Source organism: Panthera onca, chromosome B3 (genome assembly GCF_046562875.1).
Source record: "Panthera onca isolate mPanOnc1 chromosome B3, mPanOnc1 haplotype 2, whole genome shotgun sequence".
Lineage (NCBI taxonomy): Eukaryota > Metazoa > Chordata > Mammalia > Carnivora > Felidae > Panthera > Panthera onca.
Genome location: NC_138344.1, coordinates 29,029,878 through 29,048,925, shown reverse-complemented (window position 1 = coordinate 29,048,925; position 19,048 = coordinate 29,029,878). Strand labels below are relative to the sequence as shown.

Genomic DNA, 19,048 nt, shown 5'->3' with positions numbered 1-19,048 from the left:
CCACTGTGGAAAGTAGTATGGAGGTTTCTCAAAAATCAAAAATACAACTACCATAGAATTCCACTCCTGGGTATTTACCCAAAGTAAACGAAAACACTAACTTGAAAAGATGCACCCTCACATTCATCACAGCATTATTTATAATAGCTAATACATGGAAACAACATAAGTGTCCAATGGTGGATGAATAAAGATGTGGCATGTGTACATACACACACACAGATACACACACACACAGACACACACAGATACACACACACTGGAGTATTTCAGCTATAAAAAAGAAAGAAATTGCGCCATTTGCAACATGGATGTCCCTTGAGGGCATTATGCTAAGTGAAATAAGTCAGGGAGAGAAAGACAAATACTATATGATCTCAATTATGTGTAATCTAAAAACAAAACAAAAATAAGAAAACTCTGAGCTCACAGATACAAAGAACAAATTGGTAGTTGTTAGAGGTGGGGGTTGGTGAAATGGGTGAGTGGGGTCAAAGGGTACAAATTTTATTGTAAAATAAATAAGTTATGGGGATATGCTGTATTGCATGGTGACAATAGTTACTAATAATGTACTGCATATTTGAAAGTTGTTAAGCAAGTAAATCTTAGAAGTTCTCATCACATTAAAAAGAATATTTGTAACTGGGGGGTCTGGGGGGGGTTCAGTCGGTTAAACGTCTGATTCTTGGTTTCGGCTCAGGTCACGATCTTACGGTTCCTGAGATCGAGACTCACATCAGGCTCTGTGCTGACTGCATGGAGCCTGCTTGGGATTCTCTCTCTCCCTCTCTCTTTGCTCCTCCCCTGCTTATTCTCTCTCTCAAAATAAATAAACTTAAAAATTTTTTTTAATTTTATAAATATGTATGGTTACAGATGTTAACTAGATTTATTATGATCATTTTGCAATATATACAAATATCTAATTGTTACATAGTATACCCAAAACTAATAAGCTATATGCCAATTACACATCTGTTAAAAAAAAAAAGCATTAAGGATTTCAAGTAGACCACAGCAGAGCACTGAACCAAGTTCGAGCCCCTGTATGACCAACCAAGTCACCAGGCCATGGACCCAGTCCTGATCAGAGAGGTAAAGTAACTTGTTCAAGGCTGAGCTGAGATACAAACCCCTAGCCCTAGCCCTCTGCCCTGTCAACTGTCTCACTATTTTGTGTGAGGCCCTACAGCTCTGGGGCTTCCCTGGGTCCTCAGTGACTCCACTAGGAACACGTGTGAGGAGGCCAGCAGTGGCAGAAACCCCGACTTGTCTCCATAGCACATAGGTCTCTGCTTTCCTAAGGGTACACCCTGGTGCCAGCTGCTTGGCAGAGGGAAGGCCCTCTGGGGGGGCCGCCTGGCCTGGTGCACCTCTGTGGGGGTTTCTCTGAGTGCTGGGGCAGCATACAGGGACACAGAGGTTTCCTGTGATATACAGTGAAACTGTGGCACTCCCACCAGTAGCTGTAATTCATAAATTATGGGCAAGTTTCAAGACTAATAAATTTGGGAGGGAAGTATTAACGACTACACAGGGGCACCGTGAACTTGGCAGGCCCCAAAGTCTGGAACTTTGCAGCCTGGGTTTTAAAAATGATTTGTGCCAGAGCAAGTCTAAACAGAAGCTGGTCGGCGTTAGTCTGGCTCTGACCTGCTGGCAACTGTTGAGACTGTAGGAACCACTCAGCACTCCCACCCCTCAGGGCCACCCTCCCGCAGTGAGCAAGGCCCCCTCCAGAGGCTCCTGTCACTTCTCGCTCATTTCTGCAGGTTAATCCTTGGAAAGTCTGTGTGCTGTTGTGACACAGTGAGCTTCGGAGCCCTCACTGGCCTGAAGGTCATCGTTAGCAACAAAGGCTGCCCTTTCTACATCTCCAGAGTAGCCCAGGGCATCCCTAGCTTGTCCGGCCATAATTTCTAATGTCATGGAAATCCCTCCCTGGACACAGCTCTGATCAAAGAGAAATCAGCTGGGGGATGCCCTGTCTCACTGGCCCACTGGAGGCTATGAATCACACATGCCACTTGCTGGCCCCCCAGCTTCTGCCCTCTGCTTCAGCGGTGTTGGCTTTGCTACTGATGGCTCTGGAGGTTGGCAGTGAAGTGGCAGAAGTGGCCTGTGGGGGAGTGGACTGTGCATGGCATAGACTGGGGCAGGTACAGGGCAGGTGTGCGTCTAGAGAGGTTGGAGGTAGGGGTGTCACAGAACAGATAAAGGAGAGCAGGGGTGGGTTCCAGGTATAGATGGGTGGGGCATTTGCAGCTGCTCCCAGGGATACATGTTTGGCATCTCTATGGGAGGCCTGGGTGCCTTGTTCAGACACCTCCTAGTCTCAGGAGGGTCAGCACAGATGCCATGACATCCTGGCTAGTAACACACAGCTGATCAAATTTACCCTGAGTGGGCTTCGAGTGTGACCCAGCTTTCTCCCTTCTTATTCTGCCACCTCCATCCCTCCTGGAAGTTGTTCATTATGAGGACAGCAGAGAGAGGGAGCAGGATGGAGAGGCAAGGACTCCTAGAATGTGTAGGATTATTTCAAAGGCTTGGTTTGTTTGTAGACTCTCCAAACCCAGATCTTGACTCCCTGTGGGCCCAAATGTGGCATCAGGTGTTGAGGGTCTGGAGGTCACTGGCTCAGGGACAATAATGGCCATGCTGTTATCGCGAGAGCCAAGGATCCTGATGATAGAGAGGTGCTATAGAATGTGTGGCTGTTTGGAGGCGCTCACCTGAGCTCAGATGTTTATAGGTGAGCACATGTGAAGAGACAACAGAACCAGGCAGGCCTAAGCCCCAGGTGAGCTGCAGCCTCGAGATGGGCTGTGAGCACCACTGTGGGCAGAGCAAGGAGGCTGGCTGCCCAGCAGCTGCTCCTCTGACTCATTCTGCTTTATCAATGAGGAAGACCCTGGAATGAGCTGGAGACTGTGAAGCTCCTGTCCTTGGGAAGCAAGACAAGCAGGCAAAAGCTGCTGACTTCTAGAAGAACTTGCAAAAAGAATATTCTTATATTCTTTTATTCTGGATTCCACAAACACCAGCCTAGGGAGCTGAAAGTCAAGAGGGGTTTCTGGAGTGCACTGCTGCCAGATGGCCCCTGAGCCCAGAGCACTGCAAGGACCCACATTAGCACAAGTGACATCCACAAGCCTTCTTTTGTTCTTTGATCAGTTACAGACTTGCACATTACATTTCACACAACAAGCACTACAGGGAGCCTGCTGAGGGCCAGGCCTGGGTGGGCTCTGGAGATAAACAAGTCTTGGGGGGAACACACATATAAATGGTCACAGCAACACGGCACAGTTGATTGGGTCTCATGGGAGTTCATGGAAGTCTAGAGGGGAGAGAGTGGTGGCTGGGAGCTCACCTGGAGATGGGTTCTAAGGAGGAAGAGAAGTTTGGCAGGCAGGCCTGGCACGCCAGTGATCAGCATGTGGAAAAGTTCCAAGACCTACCGCTGCATAGAACACAGAGCTAAAAGATGTTTCCCTTGCCCACAGTGAAGGTGAAGACAGTGGGAGGAGTTGAGGCTGGGCAAGCGAGATCATTAAAGGTCTGTATGCCACCTGTTAGAGGGTGAATCGTTGTGTCTCCCCCAAATTCATATGTTGCCCTAACCCCCAGTACCTCAGAATGGGGTCTCATTTGGAAATGAGGCTGAAGCAGAAGTCACTAATTAAGGTGATGTCATACTGGAGTAGGGTGGGTCCCCAACCCAGTATGACTTGGGTCCTTATAAAAAAGGAAATGTGAACACAGACACACACACAGGGAGAATGCCAGGTGAAGAGGAAGCCAAGGAACACCAAGCATTATGAGCAAACCACCAGAAGCTAGGGGACAGACCCTCACAGCCCTCGGGAGGAACCAACCTGCCAAGACCTTGATCTCAGACGTCAGCCTCGAGAGCCGTGAGACAGTAAACTGACAGGTAAGCAGTTTGCCGTGCTTCATCACCATTACTGCAGCCCAAGCAGCCATCAGCCAATGTGTTAAGTCAGGAATCAAAGAAGCTACAGCCCAACACAGATGGATGTAAAGTGCTGCACAGTGGAATGGGAGCAGGGAACGGGGATGGGGGGGCCTCCCAGGGAACACGGGGCAGGGGGCCGGGTCAGCTGTGAGCTCAGGCCAGGCAGCCACATCTAAGGGTTCTCGGTTCAGAACAAAAAAGCAGGGGTGGCCCCTTAGCACTCCACCCTGGTCTTGCAGCTCCCCAAGAACTGTGTTCTGTTCTAGATGTCACTCTAAGAGGAACCAAAACACTGGAATGTTCAAGGAGAGATGATACAGCAAGAACATGGAGAGCTTCTCTCCTGAGGGTTGGCTGTGGGAATGCAGTGACAGTCCCCGCAGGAGAAAACACTCAAAGGCCAGTCTTTGAAATGACACCTCAGTATAACACTGTATGTCAAACAGACTTCAATAAAAAAATAAAATGAAAGGTGCCTCAGCCGGGAGGGCATCCACTGCAACCAATGCAGAACAGCTGCAGCCAAGTAGGAAAGACAGGTGCTGGGGGGCAGACCTCAGCCCAGAACAAAGAATTCTTTTCTAATAAACAGAGCCATTGAAAGTTGGGTTGGTGTGGGCTTCCCTGGGAGTTCAGGAGCACCTGTTGTTAAAGAAGGTAAGCTGAGGCCAGGGAGCCTCTTGGCAAGAGTTTTAGATGGGATGAACACATCAGCTGAAGGTCTATCCCTCCCTCAGAGAAGTCCCTCCCAGCCCCCAACTTCTACAGTTCTAAGATCCGAAGTTCTCTCTAAAAGATCATAACAGCAATCACCCCACTCCACAAAACCTGTCCACAGTGACTTACAGCCTCCAGATCTTTCTCACATCCATCAGCTCCTCATGCTGCCTGTGAGGCAGGCAGAGCTGGAGCTGTGAGGCACTTTATAGAAGGGAACACTGAAGCCTCAAGTCACAGAGCTGGGGAGTAGTGGAGCCCAAGGCTCTGGCCTCCTGCCTCCCAACCCACGCAGCTCTGCTGGGCTGTCCTGGCAAGGGGAACATGGCAAGCCAAGGTGAAGTGGGCCCGAGGTCAAGCTGGGGTTTAGGGCACCATCATTTCCAGTGTTCTAAGCTCAGCACCATCATTTCCAGTGTACAATTCTGTGAAATTCTTTTTTTTTTTTTAATGTTTGTTTGTTTATTTTGAGAGAGACACAGCAGGGGAGGGGCAGAGAGAGAGAGAGAGAGCGAGAGCGAGAGAGAGAGAATCCCAAGCAGGCTCTGCACTGTTAGCATGAAGCCCAATTCAGGGCTCGATCTCATGAACCCTGAGATCATGACCTGAGCCAAAATCAAGAGTCAGACACTTAACCGACTGAGCCACATAGGCGTCTCTACCCTGAAATTCTTTCAACTTCTCTGGGTCTGAGTTTTCTCCTCCATATGAGAGAAAGGTGACGTGAGGATGAAATGAGATCACACTGTAAAAACCTCCCTCCGGGGAAGGGGCGATTTGATGAACTTTTAATTCCCTTACCTTCAGGTAAAAAATGTAAACTTGAAAATGTATCCTGAATTATTAGGGGAGGTCAATATTTAAAAGAATTTTTTGATAAAGTGACGTAACCCCTTACCCATCACTTTAGTGATAACATTTTCAGGTACAAGTTAGGGCAGGGAGGACTCAGACAGGAACACAAAAGGTGCCTGGGGAGGGAAGTCTGTGTTGAGAGCTCCTAGGATCCCCTTGGGGCCCTAACGTGGGCGCTCATCCCCCTACCTGGCTCCCCAGCTCCCTGAGCTGAGGTAGATCCCTGACTTGAGTCCATTTGAACACAGCCTCCCCAAATCCTGCGAAGGTCCAAACTTGACAGAGCTGTGTCACCAGGCAATACCGTCTGACATTTGCAGGACTGTTCTGCAGCTCTGGAGGCCACTTGCACCCACTTCCCTGAGCCTCACAACAACACTGTGAGGAAAGCTCAGCACCATTCCCATTTGCCAGCTAGCACAACCAAGGCTCAGAAGGAGGAAGTTCCCTGTTCAAGATAACACAGCTGGCCATCTATACAGTACTCATGCCCCATTCTCCACTAATCTCTCCTGCCCACCAGTTTGTTACCACCTCCAAGATTTAGGTTCTGGGCTGTACTAGCCCTAAGGATGGACTGACTATCTGGCCCCTGCGGGCGGGGTAATCCAGAAGGAAAGTCTCAAGTCTCTGGTTTGAAGCCTAGCTCCGCCATTTATTAGTGATGCGCCTTTGTACAACTTTTATTTCATCCGTAAAATAGGTAAGTCATACTTCTAATGCAGTGAGGGATGGCGAGATAATAATGCATGCAAAGCACGCCAGCGGCCCACAGGCATAGAATGGGTGCAAGTCACTGAGATGACTTCGTGGTTGGGGCAAGGCAGCCTGACTAAACGCTTGCTCCAGGGCTAGGAAAGGTCGTCCCGGGGGCACCCCCTCCTGAGGTGAGCCCCTCCTCCCACCAGTCCCGCAAGGAGGCTCGCCCGCCCTCAGGATTCTGGGCGCAGAGGCCTGGGTGGGGGCGGGCCGCCGGCGGGCTCACCTTGCGAGGGCTGCAGCTCCTCCACGACGCTCTCGGCGGCCGTCTCCTCCGCCCACGTGCCGGCCTCCACCACCTTGTAGCGGCTGCGCGGCTGGCTGAGCACGTGAGGGGCCTGCAGCGCCGCCTCGCGCTCGGCAGCCAGGTCCAGGTCCTGCTGAGCCAGGTGCGCCCGCAGCTGCCGGATCTCAAACTGCAAGAGGAGAGGGGCTGTGGGCGGTGGGCTGCGCGCGGGAGGGCGGGGCCAGGGGCGCTTTGCTCCTGGGGCGGGAGCCAGGAGCCTGGCGCTGAGAGTCCTGAGGGGTGGGTGGGGCCTTCCTTACAAATCTCCAACGACACCAGTCGCTAGAGCCTTTGACGTTTATGGAGTCTTATCCAAGTAATAAAGTGCGTTCCTGTGTGTCATCTCTGGGATACTGTGTAGTCTGGCCCCATTGTGAAGACAAGATGGCCATTAGGGGAAACACACCTGTGGTCTGTGGGAAGAGCACTGAAGGAGAGGCGAAAAACACGGGTTTGAATCTTGATCTAGTTACTTGCCTAAATGTGCGATCCAGGTGTGCCTTAATTCAGGTGTCTTACACTGATGATGAATGTAACACAGGATACCTGGGAACATCCAGGGCCAGCCTAACCAGCCGTGGGAGCCCATCCTGATGTCAGGGATCATCACCTGCTTGCTGGGCTGTCGACTGTCCATTTGTCTTCCAGCAACACCCACTTGCCTCTTCTAGGAGGTGTTCAGAAAGGGTTGGGCCCTAGTCCAGGCTCTGTAGCTTCCTGACCATGTGGCTGGGTTCCCTTATCTGTATAACAGGGGTTCTCACACCCTAGATCTCTCTGAGGACTTGGGTACTTAAATAAGGGCTTTGAAAAAAGCTGCACATACTTTGATTTTGGTTAATTATTTTTTGTTGTTGTTGGGAAAAGCCAACAAACCCAGATGCTTCTTGGGTTTGTGGCTGAAATGGCTGTTCATCCTTGGGCCTTTCTGGGCCATCTGTGCAAAGACAAAGTTGACGTCTGTGTTGAAGGGCCTGGCTGTGGGCTCAGCTACAAGGAGAGCCTTCACTGCCACCTAGTGTCCCAAGAACACATTGCATCACTTCTGCACAACCTCCAGACAAACTCAAAGCCTGAAACAAGTGGTGGTGGAGGAGGGCAGTCCCAGGGAAGCCCAGTGCCTGGTCTCCCTACCTAGAAGATTACCTACTTGCCCATGATGCTCGGTGTCCTGCTCTGACCCCTCCCTGTAATGTTAGCCTCACACCTCCAACTCCTACCTGACAACAACATGGAACTGGGTCACAGGAATCACCAACTCAACTTGGTCAGAATAGGACTCTTCACTGCATCTGAAAATCACTCCTCAGGTGGTTTCATCTCATCTTAGCTGGAGCCAAAAATGAATCACCTCCTTTGTTTCCTTGCCTTCCCTCCCCCACCATGCAATCTGTCCCCAAGTCCAGCTCCACCTCCAAGTGCTACGCCAAGCCTGCCTGCCCCACCCCCCACCACCTTCACTGCCAGCCCTCACCTGGGCAACTGCAACTTCTACAGCCTTTTGCCATCTATTCTCCAGAAGAAGTCAGAGAGATTCTCCCAAACCTAGATCACATCATATCACCATCTTGTCTACAAATCTCAACTGGGAGGAAACTCAACTCCTTACCCTTGGCTTACAAAGCAGGTGCATGATCTGGCCCTGTCTCTCTGGCCTACTTCGCCTCATCCTTTCTCTCTTTACCTCTCCCTGTGATGCAGGGCTTCTTGTAGTTCCTTAAACACACCAAGCATGTGTTGATCTGAAGGCCACTTCCCCAGCTGTGCTGTTTGCTCACAGATCACATAGTCAGCTCCTCTGCTCAGACCCAACCCCCCCCACCTGAGGCAGCCACCCAGGCACTTTGTCATGCCAGCCTGTTTGAATTCTCTGCATTGGACTTATCACCTTCTGATATTTTATAATCTATTTTAATATTTTATTATTTTTCTTTTGGTGTAAATGAAATGCACAATTAGAGCATTCGTTAACATTAGGGTGGTCAAGTAGGAGACTGACGTTGGGACAACCTCCCAATGTCAGTGTCCACAGGTTTTGTCTCTGGGACCACTCAGTTTTTCAGAGAGCTCATCAGCCTCTGGCAGCCTCTGTGCTGGGAGCAGGGCAAGGGAATGGGGCAGAGGGTCCCATCATTATACGGAAGGATTATCACTTAATCCTCGTTTTCAGCCCTGTACCCCTTCTCTGACCCTTGCCTAACCCAGGGACCACCTGCAGAGCCCTCTGGTTCAGTTTCTCCAGAGGAAAAACCTCTATGATTCTTGTAGGATGCGGGTGTGTGGTCTCCTGGCTGTTCAGGATTGGGATGGGGCCTAAGGGGCTCAAATATTGTGTGTACAGGCTTTTAGCCAACCCCTCTCCCTTTGGTCAGCTTCCCAATCACTCCTTTCTTCCCAAACTCTCAAGGGTTCTGAGGGCAGAATTAGCCCATTTCCCTCATTATCCTCTGCAGGCACTTGAATTATAAATTCTCCATTCTGCTAGATCGGTTACCCCTTTCTCATCCACTATTTTTTCTCAAATCCACTTAAGTCTCTATATTCTTTGTCCTTATGGACAGGACTTAAAGAGACACTTTCTTAATTCTTAAGTGTTTATGGTTTTTTAAATAGTGATTTTAGTGGAGTTTGGGAAAGGAGATGATACAAATATGTGTAGTCACTACATCATTTTCTTTAAGGACTATCTTTTGGTTTTCCCCTCTCACTTCAGTGATGGTATGATGGTTAAAAGAAAAAGAAAGAAAGAAAGAAAGAAAAAAGTCCTGATGGGTAGTTTATGCCAATCTCTGTGGTGTAAATACTCCACCATAGCCAATTTCAAACTACCAACACAATGTCATGGAGAATTGGGAAGACATGTACACAAGTGGTTCTCAGGGATAAGGGCTCTAGCACAGCACTGCCACCTTTGCCCCCCTAATAAAATATAATCTATGTAAGAGCAGGGGTCTTGACTGTTTTGTTGCCTGGTGTAGAGAAGGCACTCAATAATTATTGTTGAATTAATGAATGAATGAAACTAATCAGCTCTGCTCAATTCTGTGGTTTCAGACCAAGCTCCAATCTTAGCCCAAAGCTGAGATAGTCTGAGCCCTGATCCTGCTCACACACTAAGCTCTGACTGTGAGCCCCAACCATGGTTACACACTGAACCCTGTACCTGCTCACACACTGTGCCCTATCTCTGCTTTCAGTCTAGGCTCAGACTCTGGACCTCAACAACTCAGTACTTACATGGGGCCATTGGTTGTAGATGGTAAGAAAGCAACCCTGGCTTATTATACGGTGGTCTTCTGTGCAGGGGGAGAGAGTTCAAGCTACCTCTCTGGCATCAAGGTCTCAGAGGTCACAAGGGGCCCATGAGGCAACCTTCCTGAGTTCTGCTGGGGCTGGAAGCCCCTCCTTCCCAGGCTGATCTGAACTTCCCATGGGCATATGTAGACCACTTTCTCCAAGGCTGCTCGTCAGGGCCAGTAGGCCCAACTAATGGCCTTCTAGGCCACTCTGAGCAGATGCATTATTGATAACTTGTAATTGATATAGAGCTGCCCATGAGTGTCCCACTGGAATTCAGGCCAGACAGCCAGAGGCCAGGGCTTGCCCAGCCCCAAGCCCACATGTGCAGACATAGGCACATACATTAAAACAAGTTTTAGGCTACAGATATGAACCCCAAGTATATGGGAGTTCTCCTAGACATTCATTCATTCATTCATTCATTCACTCATTCAGATAAAGCATGGTGAGGGCTATGTTAAAATTCTGTTACGTGTTTTAGAATGAAAATGTGTCTCTCAGCTTGGAAGTGAGTCCTCAGTGGCCCCATGTGAGGGGGACCGTGTCTGCTGCACTGTGGGGAGTAAATCTCCCAGGACAGTCTCAAGGGGTGACACCGGGTGGCACTTGTGGCAGGGAAGGCACGATGTGTCCAAAAGACAGAGGCCTGGTAGGTAAGAGAGCCTGGGGAGATCAACAGAAGCCACACCAGGCAGAGCCCTTTAGCCACAGCAAGATGTTTCTAGGATGTCGGCCTTTAAAGAGTGACAGGAAATCACTGAAATCTTTTGAACGGAAGGACAGGTGAGGGAGGAGGTGTTGTGGTGACTCAGGTGAGCACTTTGGAAGGACTGTGCTGACAGCATGGCGAAGGATTGGACAGAGATGGGCCAGGGTGGACCTGGGAATACCAGCTGGGATGCTATTTCTGCAACCTAGGCCAAATAACCAGAATTTGGACTAGGTTGGAGACAGTGGAGACAGGAGGTTAAGGCGACTAGTAGGAGGTAGAAGTGTCAGGATGGGCATGGATTGGAATGAGGGTGAAAGAGAGGGACATATTTTTACAAGCTTCAGAGGGTATGAGTGGCTGGATGCTCTCAGCCTGTGCCCTGAGGAGGAATGACTGACTTCCTACAGAGGAAGTGCATATAGCTAAATGGCTCTCAGCTCAGCTCAATTCAGCTCAGCTCTAGGGGGCTGTCAGGGTATTGCAGCTGGGACACTCAGAGCCTGGCTTCTGCTTCTCCTCTACTGAACATGGCCACATGTACTTCCCCAGCTGACTGAAGGGCTGTCAGGGGTCCTAGGATATCAGGACCTCATTAGTCAGTGGGTGAACTGGGGCTCCAGGGTTGGAAGAAGCCTCTGTGCTGGGAGACAGGGCAGGGGAAAAGCTAGGTCAACAGGGTGCATCAGAAACAAAGCTAGGCCCAGAATCCAGGCCTCTGGCTTCTAGCTTCACAGACTTTGTGTCAAGGAACTCGAAGCCTTAGAGACAAGATGGAAGAGACTAGGCTCAAGCAGAATACAGAGGGGTTGGTGGCTATAGGGGCCAGGAAAAAGCAGGAGGCTCCAAGTGGGGAAAAAGCAAGGGCTGGAGGCAGGCACCAGAATTCTCAGCCCTTCACCCCTCCCTCACTCTGACTTTGGGTGAGTCTCTGTTCCTCTTTGGACCTTGGTTTTACTGTGTGTTCAATAAGGCAAATGGACTAGCTGAACTCTGAGTCTATGACAAGCTCTGTGCTGGCTCTGGGAGCCTAGCTGGGAGGGAATAAAGTACAAGTGACAGGTGGCTCCTGGTGCTGTCTTGAGGGCCATCCCCTGTTCCCTGATGAAATGCCCCATTCCCGGAGGGCCAACTCTTTACAGAAAGATAACATAATCCAGAATCTCTAAAACACATTAACAGTGTGTAGTACACAAAAAGAGTTACTATTCATGCAAATAAGCAAACACACACACACACACACACCCAATGTTCAATTATCAAGACATAAAACAGTCAAGAGGCTGCTTAGAATTTTCATAAAGGCTGGCTTATCTAATATTTGAGTTAGCAGATAAGGACTTCAAAATAAGTGTGATGATTATATTGAATTAGGAGGAAAGATGAACAGAATGGATGTAGCATTTCAGTGGAGAAACAGAACTTGTAAGAGGAATCAAATGGAACTTCTAGAAGTTCAACATGCAATATCTGAAATTGAGAATTCCATTGGATGGGCTTAACAGCAGACCAGACATTGTAGAAGATAAGATTGTTGGACTTGAGGGCAGGTCTACAGGAAAATATTGCAACATATGGCCAAAAAAAAGGAGGCGGGGGGGGTGGGTGGGGTGGGTAGGGAGAATGAGTGATCAAAATAGGTCTAAGAGAGATGTGAGACATGCTCAAAGGGCCTAACATAGGCAAGCAGAATTTCAAAAGGAGAAGGAAAGGATAAAGCAAAAACAATCAGTAAAGAAATCATGGTCAAGAACTTTCCCAATATAATAAAAAAAATCCACAAATTCAAGAAACTTAGAGAATCTGAAGCAGGATAAATACAAAATATGCACACCTAGACACTCTGTGGTCAAACTGTTGAAACCAGTTAAGAAGAAACATCCAAGCTCTCCAGGGCTCATGTGGGCCTGGGCCTTGGGCCTCGAGGGGCAAAGGCACATGGTGGCTCTGATGACAAAATGAAGCAAATTTTCCATTGGCAAACTGGCCTGGGGGAAAAAAAGACCATCCTGAGACTCAGGGAGAATGAAAGTGCAGTCACAGCCCTTCTTAATGCATATCATTAGCTAAGTATTTCTATCAGATAACCTGACCAGATCAGCCAGCATCCACAGGGAAGCCCTCAGCATGCATTACAGAGTGAGTCAAGGCCTCTTCCATTGGGGCTGGGCTTTTAATGCATGCCCAGGTGGGGCCAGACCCCTGGGGTGGCAGAGCTGGCACACCCAGTACATCTCTGCCTATAATGGTCTGGTTTGTGGAGTACACTTGACACGGCCTTGGCCTGATCAATGCACACTCTGGCCAGAAGCTCGATGCTATCTAATGCAAGAGCAATAATTTTCTTCCATCCTATTAGTGCTGTCTGCACAGACTGCCCTGCCTTCAAACCTATCTGCTATTGGGATGGCATCCAATGTTTATTTCCATTAGTTTCGCCATTGTTGGTAACAATAAAAATCAGGAGACAGTTGCAAACTAATGATTTAGGAGCAGGGGGAAGCTGAATTCGACCTTGGACCCTTTCCATCCATTGTGAAGATGACTAGTAGTTGGCCATAAATTTAAATTATGGCAAAAGGATAACATAAGTTATTCCTCTGATGGCTAATTTTATCAGCTAAATAGGCTTGTCATTAAAGCTATCGGCTGTTTTACAAATCACTTCCCATGCTTACACACACACACACACACACACACACACACACACACACACACTTCCCTTCCGACAGTGGAGATCTTGAATAATCCAGGTAACAAAGGCGATTGTGCTGAGCTGGGGACTTGTGGCCTCTGCGGGAAAAGTGGGGAAGTGGGGGGCTCTCTGGAATGAGTCAGATCAAGCACCACCCCTAGAACCAGGATAGGACCCTTTTCTGCTCTTTCCAATCTGCTGATGGCCATGGAAGCCCTTCTCTGAGTTGGCGGCCCAGCCTCAAAGGTGAGAATCTGTGCAGCCGTTGGCGTTCTCTCAGAGGTGCTGAGCACCGGGGATCCTGGGTCCCAAGCAAGGTCCGCAGATCACCTCCCACCACCTAACAAGTGGGTTACGACCCCTGCACGATCCCTGCACCTGAAAATGGAGCAGATGGAGAGGGAGGAGCAGGACACGGCCCTTCCCCCCACCGCCTACTTCCACCAGAAATGCCTATTGCTTGGGGTCAAGATTATTATTCTGTTTCTTACAGAAAAAGGTCAAGGTGACTTGCATCATCCAGAGAGGATTAATAGATGTGATTGTGCCCACGGGATGGGGGAAAGGGGTAAAGAACGTCGTGAGCCCATGGGCCTCATTTTATGGATTAGTCCCCGTGCAAGTGACTGTTTTCTTGCTGGGCACATAGACCACTTTAGTCTGCATCTGGTGCCTTAAGTGTGACTGTGAAACTGAGTCCCATCTACGAAATGGGGGCAGAAGCCTGGCTAATAAAAACCTGTACACAGTTCTCTACTCTCCCCTTCTCTACTTCTCCCCTGCTGAAGGAAGAAAACTGCAAGGACTTAGAAGGAGCTACAAAATGGGAGGAGCCTGGAGGCCAGACTGACTGTGTCGAACAGTGGCCCACCACCCCCTGTCCACTGCAACCTGCACTGGGCTGTGATGTGACAGACAAACTCTTCTTGTGGTAGGTCACTGACATTTCGTATTTGTTTGATGTAGCAGCTTGTGTTACTCTGCCTGACAGTGACTTGTACAGACACCCCAGGCCTGGTGTAGGCAAGCAGACCCTGACGCTGCGTTCCATCCCTGGCCCTCTACCACGAACTGTGTGGCCTGGGCAAGCAACGGCCTCTCTCAGACATTGTCTTCCCATCTATAAAGGGGTTAATAATACCTAGCCTACCCACTCTAACCACAAAGCCAAAGGGAGTTAAAATACACTGGAGCGCCTGGGTGGCTCAGTCGGTTAAGCGTCTAACCCTTGGTTTCAGCTCAGCAGTTTGCATGAGCCTGCTTGGGATTCTCTTTGTCTCTCTCTCCCCCTCCCAGGTGCCCTCTCCCTCCCAAATAAATAAAGAAACTTAAAAGAATTTTTTTAAATACATGGAAGCACATTTGTAAGTGGCCACCATTATACAAATGATTTAGTATATTTATTTTCTCTCTCTCCCCTTTTTTTTACATTCCCAGAAAGACTCTGGTAGGCTGGACTTTATATATGTTACTTGACTTAGTCTGATCCTTATAGCATCCTGGTGGCATAAACCTTGTTTCCTCCGTTTTTCCAACAAGGAAATCGAGGCCCAGGGATTAAGGGGGAAGCTAGTCATTGGTGGAGTGGAGGTTGGAATCTTGCTTGCTGGCTCCTTGTCTAAGAGGGCTCCCTCCACCCTCCAGGCTGCCCCCACACAGGACTCCTCTTTCAGGGACTGAAGCTTGCCCAGGGCCCAAGACTGTCCTAAGAGGTTCACTGAGCTCCACTGGCCTCCTTGCAGGCTAGGCCTCGAGTCGCCCTAGATACCTGGGTTTTTGCTAATGGTCTCAGGGTGAATGGTACTCAACTTAGAGAACTTCCTTCTGTCCTTCCCAAAGGACCCTGGAGAAAAGAAATAAATTTTGACTGTGAGCCAGGTTGGATCCTATTAACACTGGGCCAAAGGCAAAGCTTACAGGGCAAAGAGCAAGTACAATGGGGACTTCAGAACAGGTTTCAGAATCAGAGCAAGATCCTGCGCACAGCTGTACATAAAGCTTCAGAAGTGGTTTCTTAAGACGAGTTGGAAGAATATACAGTGATTTAACCGCTGTATCTAAAACAGCTTTAATCTCTGAAGCAGTCAGAACACAGGGACAAAGGCTCATGCTATCTCTCCAAAGGATAGTAACTAGCATCCCACCTCTGGAATCCATCTATGTATCAGCAAAATTAACCCCTAAGGACATCCTGGCCAGGAGTCTCAGACAGAGAGTAAAACACAAGTGAATGAGAAGGAACTTTCATCAGCAGAAGGACTGTTGAATTTGGGGGTCTGAGGCTATCTGCTTCTGTCACAGAAGCGAGCAACCTGGAAGCAGGATGCAGAAGGCCTGCCAGAGCTTAGGCAGGGGAAGACTGACCAACAGAGTATCCTCCTTCCCCGCTGGCCCCAGATTTCCAGAAGGAATCTGTTCAGGGTGAGCTGAGCCCATCAGTCAGAAGAGATGATGGAAATACGGGAAGCAGGGCAATGAGCCACAAGAGTTCTGTTTCCATCCTAATCTTCTAACTGCTGTGTGAAGTTGGGCACACCTCTCCCCCTCTCTGTGCCTCAGATTCCCCCATCCGCCAAATCTAGGATTCTGCCAGATGCCCTCTAAGGATGCTTTCATTTATAACATAAAGTGGTTCTGGGGCACCTGGGGTGTGGCCTGTGGTAAGAAATGAGCTGCCACATGGCACAGAAGATAAAATGTACAAGATATTCATGTAAGAAACCTGCACACTGTGTCACCCAAGAGTCTCTACAGCACTTTACCTCTGTGGTCTTCCTCCCCAAACCCATAACTCCAATCTAGTCATGAGGAAAACATCAGACAAATCCCAACTGAGGAGCATCCTACAAAATACCTGACCAGTACTCCAAATGGTCAATATCATTAAAAACAAGGCAAGTCTGAGGAACTTTTATAGCCAAGAGGAGACTAAAGAGACATGATGACCAAATGTAATGTGGTGTCCTGAATGGGATCCTGGAACAGATAAAAGATGTTAGATAAAAACTAAGGAAACTGGAACAACGAATGGACTCTAATAATAACATACCAATATTGATTTATTAATTGTAAGAAATGCATGATATTAATGTGAGACGGTCTCAGGGAAATTGGGTGTGGGGTATACACGGGAACTCTGTACGATCTTCATGACTTTCCTATAAATCTAAAACCGTTCTAAAAAAATAGTTTATTTTAAAAAGAGCTAAAGATGAGTAAAGTCTTGAGAAATATTTACACAGATTCATCTTGGGGAAAGAGCAGGATGAATGCAAATTTGGTGTTTCATTAAACTGAAATTCTACACACTTCATGGGAAGTTTGGTAAATTTCAACGTTTTAGGTAGTGCATACAAATTCGATTTGGAAATTGCTTTATTAAACTAGGAGAATTCCAGCAGGGAGACAGAACACAGGAGTGTTTGACAAAGATGATTGAAATGACCTGGAGTGGGGTTGGAGGTAGCAGGGAGGTGCGCAGCAGGAAGAGACTCTTAGGAAATGCTGTTGAGACAGCTGAGTAGAGCTGGGTCTGTGCCTGTGGGAGAGCTGAGCTCAGGCTGTGGTTTAAAGATACCCTGGTGCATAATCTGGCCAATGCCTTCAACTGAGCACCAAGAAGCCATATGAATAGAAAAATAATGTAGAAAGACTCTAAGCAAGGTGGGCTGGGAAAGAACAGTATTCCATTAGGACAACTGAGTCTATTCCTGACTCTAAAAGCCCTCAATCAACTGTGAACTCTTGGGAAAGTCACCACTCCTCAATTTTCTTAACTGTAAAATAAATGGGTGTATGTCAGGGAGGGGCTGGGCTGGCATTAGTTGCCATTCATCATGTGCCGGGTTTTAGGTGACATAATGTCAGAACCATCCTTCAAGGAGTTTTACTATTGCTCTTTTTCAGACTAGGAAAACCAAGGCCCACAAAGGTCCCACCAGTGACCAAAGCTACAAGGCCAGGAAGTGGCCAAGCTGGCTTTGCACTCAGGTCTGTTGCTGAAGTCTCTCCTAACCATTCCAGGCGCTATCCTCTCAGAGTGGTTGGCTGCCCTGATAACGCCATGAGCACCCTCATTTTTTAAGGGTATTTGTAGCCCAGTCAAGTCTCAAACCTAGTCCCAAAACACAGGTGGAAATGAGGTAGGTGTCCACTGGCCCCGCCTGTGGAGTGGAGAGCAGCATCCATGGTTCCTCTGCTCTCACCGGGCCCCCTCCCGCCCTCCCTGTGGCCCGCTGGGATTCCAGTCCAGCTGCCTCTTTCTGCTGTCTCAACTAAGATTACAGGCTTCAGGTGTTTTTTAAATTAAAACGGTTTGTTTCTTTCTGTTCATCTCTTTTCCAGATGTCACTACCTAGAGGGAATCTGTCTTTATTTATTGGCTCTTTCCTGTGCAGAATCCAAGGGAGTCTCCCTCTGGCCGAGCCCCCTAGGAAGGAGGGCACATGTGGGGGGTGACCTAAACCAGGACAGCAGGAACACGCGGTCTCTGGGGGCTCAGGACAGGAGTCCTGCTGGAAACCGCTGGGGGTGGGGTTGCCATTAGGGTTTTCTCTCAGCTACGTGGCCCATGTGGTGTTGATGTGAGGCTGCTGTAGGGTCAGCTTGTTCTCTGCCGGGCTGGGAGGCTGTGTGTGAATTTATGAAGGGCAGATATGGCACCCTGTGGGCGTCTATCATGTGGCCACTGAGGCAGAGTGTTCATTTTCCGATTAGACAGTAGACTGAGAGCTGCCTGACTAAGCTCCAGCCAGGTCCTGGATGTCACCCAGATCTGTCCTCTCTCCTCTTCCTCTAGATCTCTGTCTGTCCCAAACCTAGGCCTCTCTACCCAGGCATCCTGTCTCCATTCCTGCCCTCACCCATCCTGCCTCCAACAGCAGCCAGAGAGATCCATCAGAAACTCCAAACTGATCAGATCTCCTACCCCTGCTTCTAACACTCCAGGCCTCACCCTTCCCTATAGGCTGGAGCCCAAGCTCCCTGATCAGCCAGGCAGGCCCTTCCCAAGACTGCCTCCAGATCCTCCTACTTTCTCCTGCTGCTCATACTCTGAATGGCCCTAAGCGCCCCTGGTACAACAGCTGCTCTAGTGCCTCACCTGTCCCCTCTGCCAGACATCCGTCTCCAAGAGACCCTGCCCGATGTCAGCTCCCCTGGAAACCCACCACTCTCCTGTCCCCGTGGCATGCAGAGCCCCCAGGCACGTCCCTGCTGAAGCATGCATGCACCAGATTGCCACTGTTTATGGGCCTGCCACACTCCTTGAGTCACCCAGAGCCTCATGAGGGTAGGGGCCAAATCCTCTCCACGACAGTGCTCCTAGAGCCCGGCACAGGTTGGGATGGTGCTGGCTGACCAGATGCATGGGTGAGAAAATGAAGCTGAGTCCAACTACTTAGGGGCTAGGATATTGGTCTTCCTGTCCACAGCTCTGGATAGACCACCCTATACCCAGGATCCCTTGGATAATGTGCTCCTGAGGGCTATGTCCCCTGATGTCCCCTCATCACCCATAAGCATTTTGTGTTCCCAAAGTAGATAAAAAGATTTGGTTCCCTGACAGACATTCCAAGGAGATGATTTTGAAGACTCTGTGTGCCGGTTCCTGTGGGACATTTCTAGGGATCCATTTGTGGTGACATTCCACAGATTTCCCACTCCCCCCACCCCCCCCAGCTCTTCCTCCAGCTATGAGAGGTTGGGGTTGAGGGGCCAAGAGACCCACAATGTGCGGGGCGC

General features: G+C 49.1%; 1 protein-coding gene across 2 annotated transcripts in view; it reads right to left on the bottom strand.

The window, feature by feature from the left end:
* TMEM266 (transmembrane protein 266) overlaps window positions 1-19,048 on the bottom strand; it is a 124,671-nt gene that overhangs the window by 9,494 nt on the left and 96,129 nt on the right. For both annotated transcript variants that reach the window (XM_060617944.2, XM_060617943.2), the window contains exon 9: window positions 6,543-6,732. In XM_060617944.2, coding sequence (XP_060473927.2) covers window positions 6,543-6,732 — 190 coding nt within the window. The remainder of the gene's footprint in view (window positions 1-6,542; window positions 6,733-19,048) is intronic.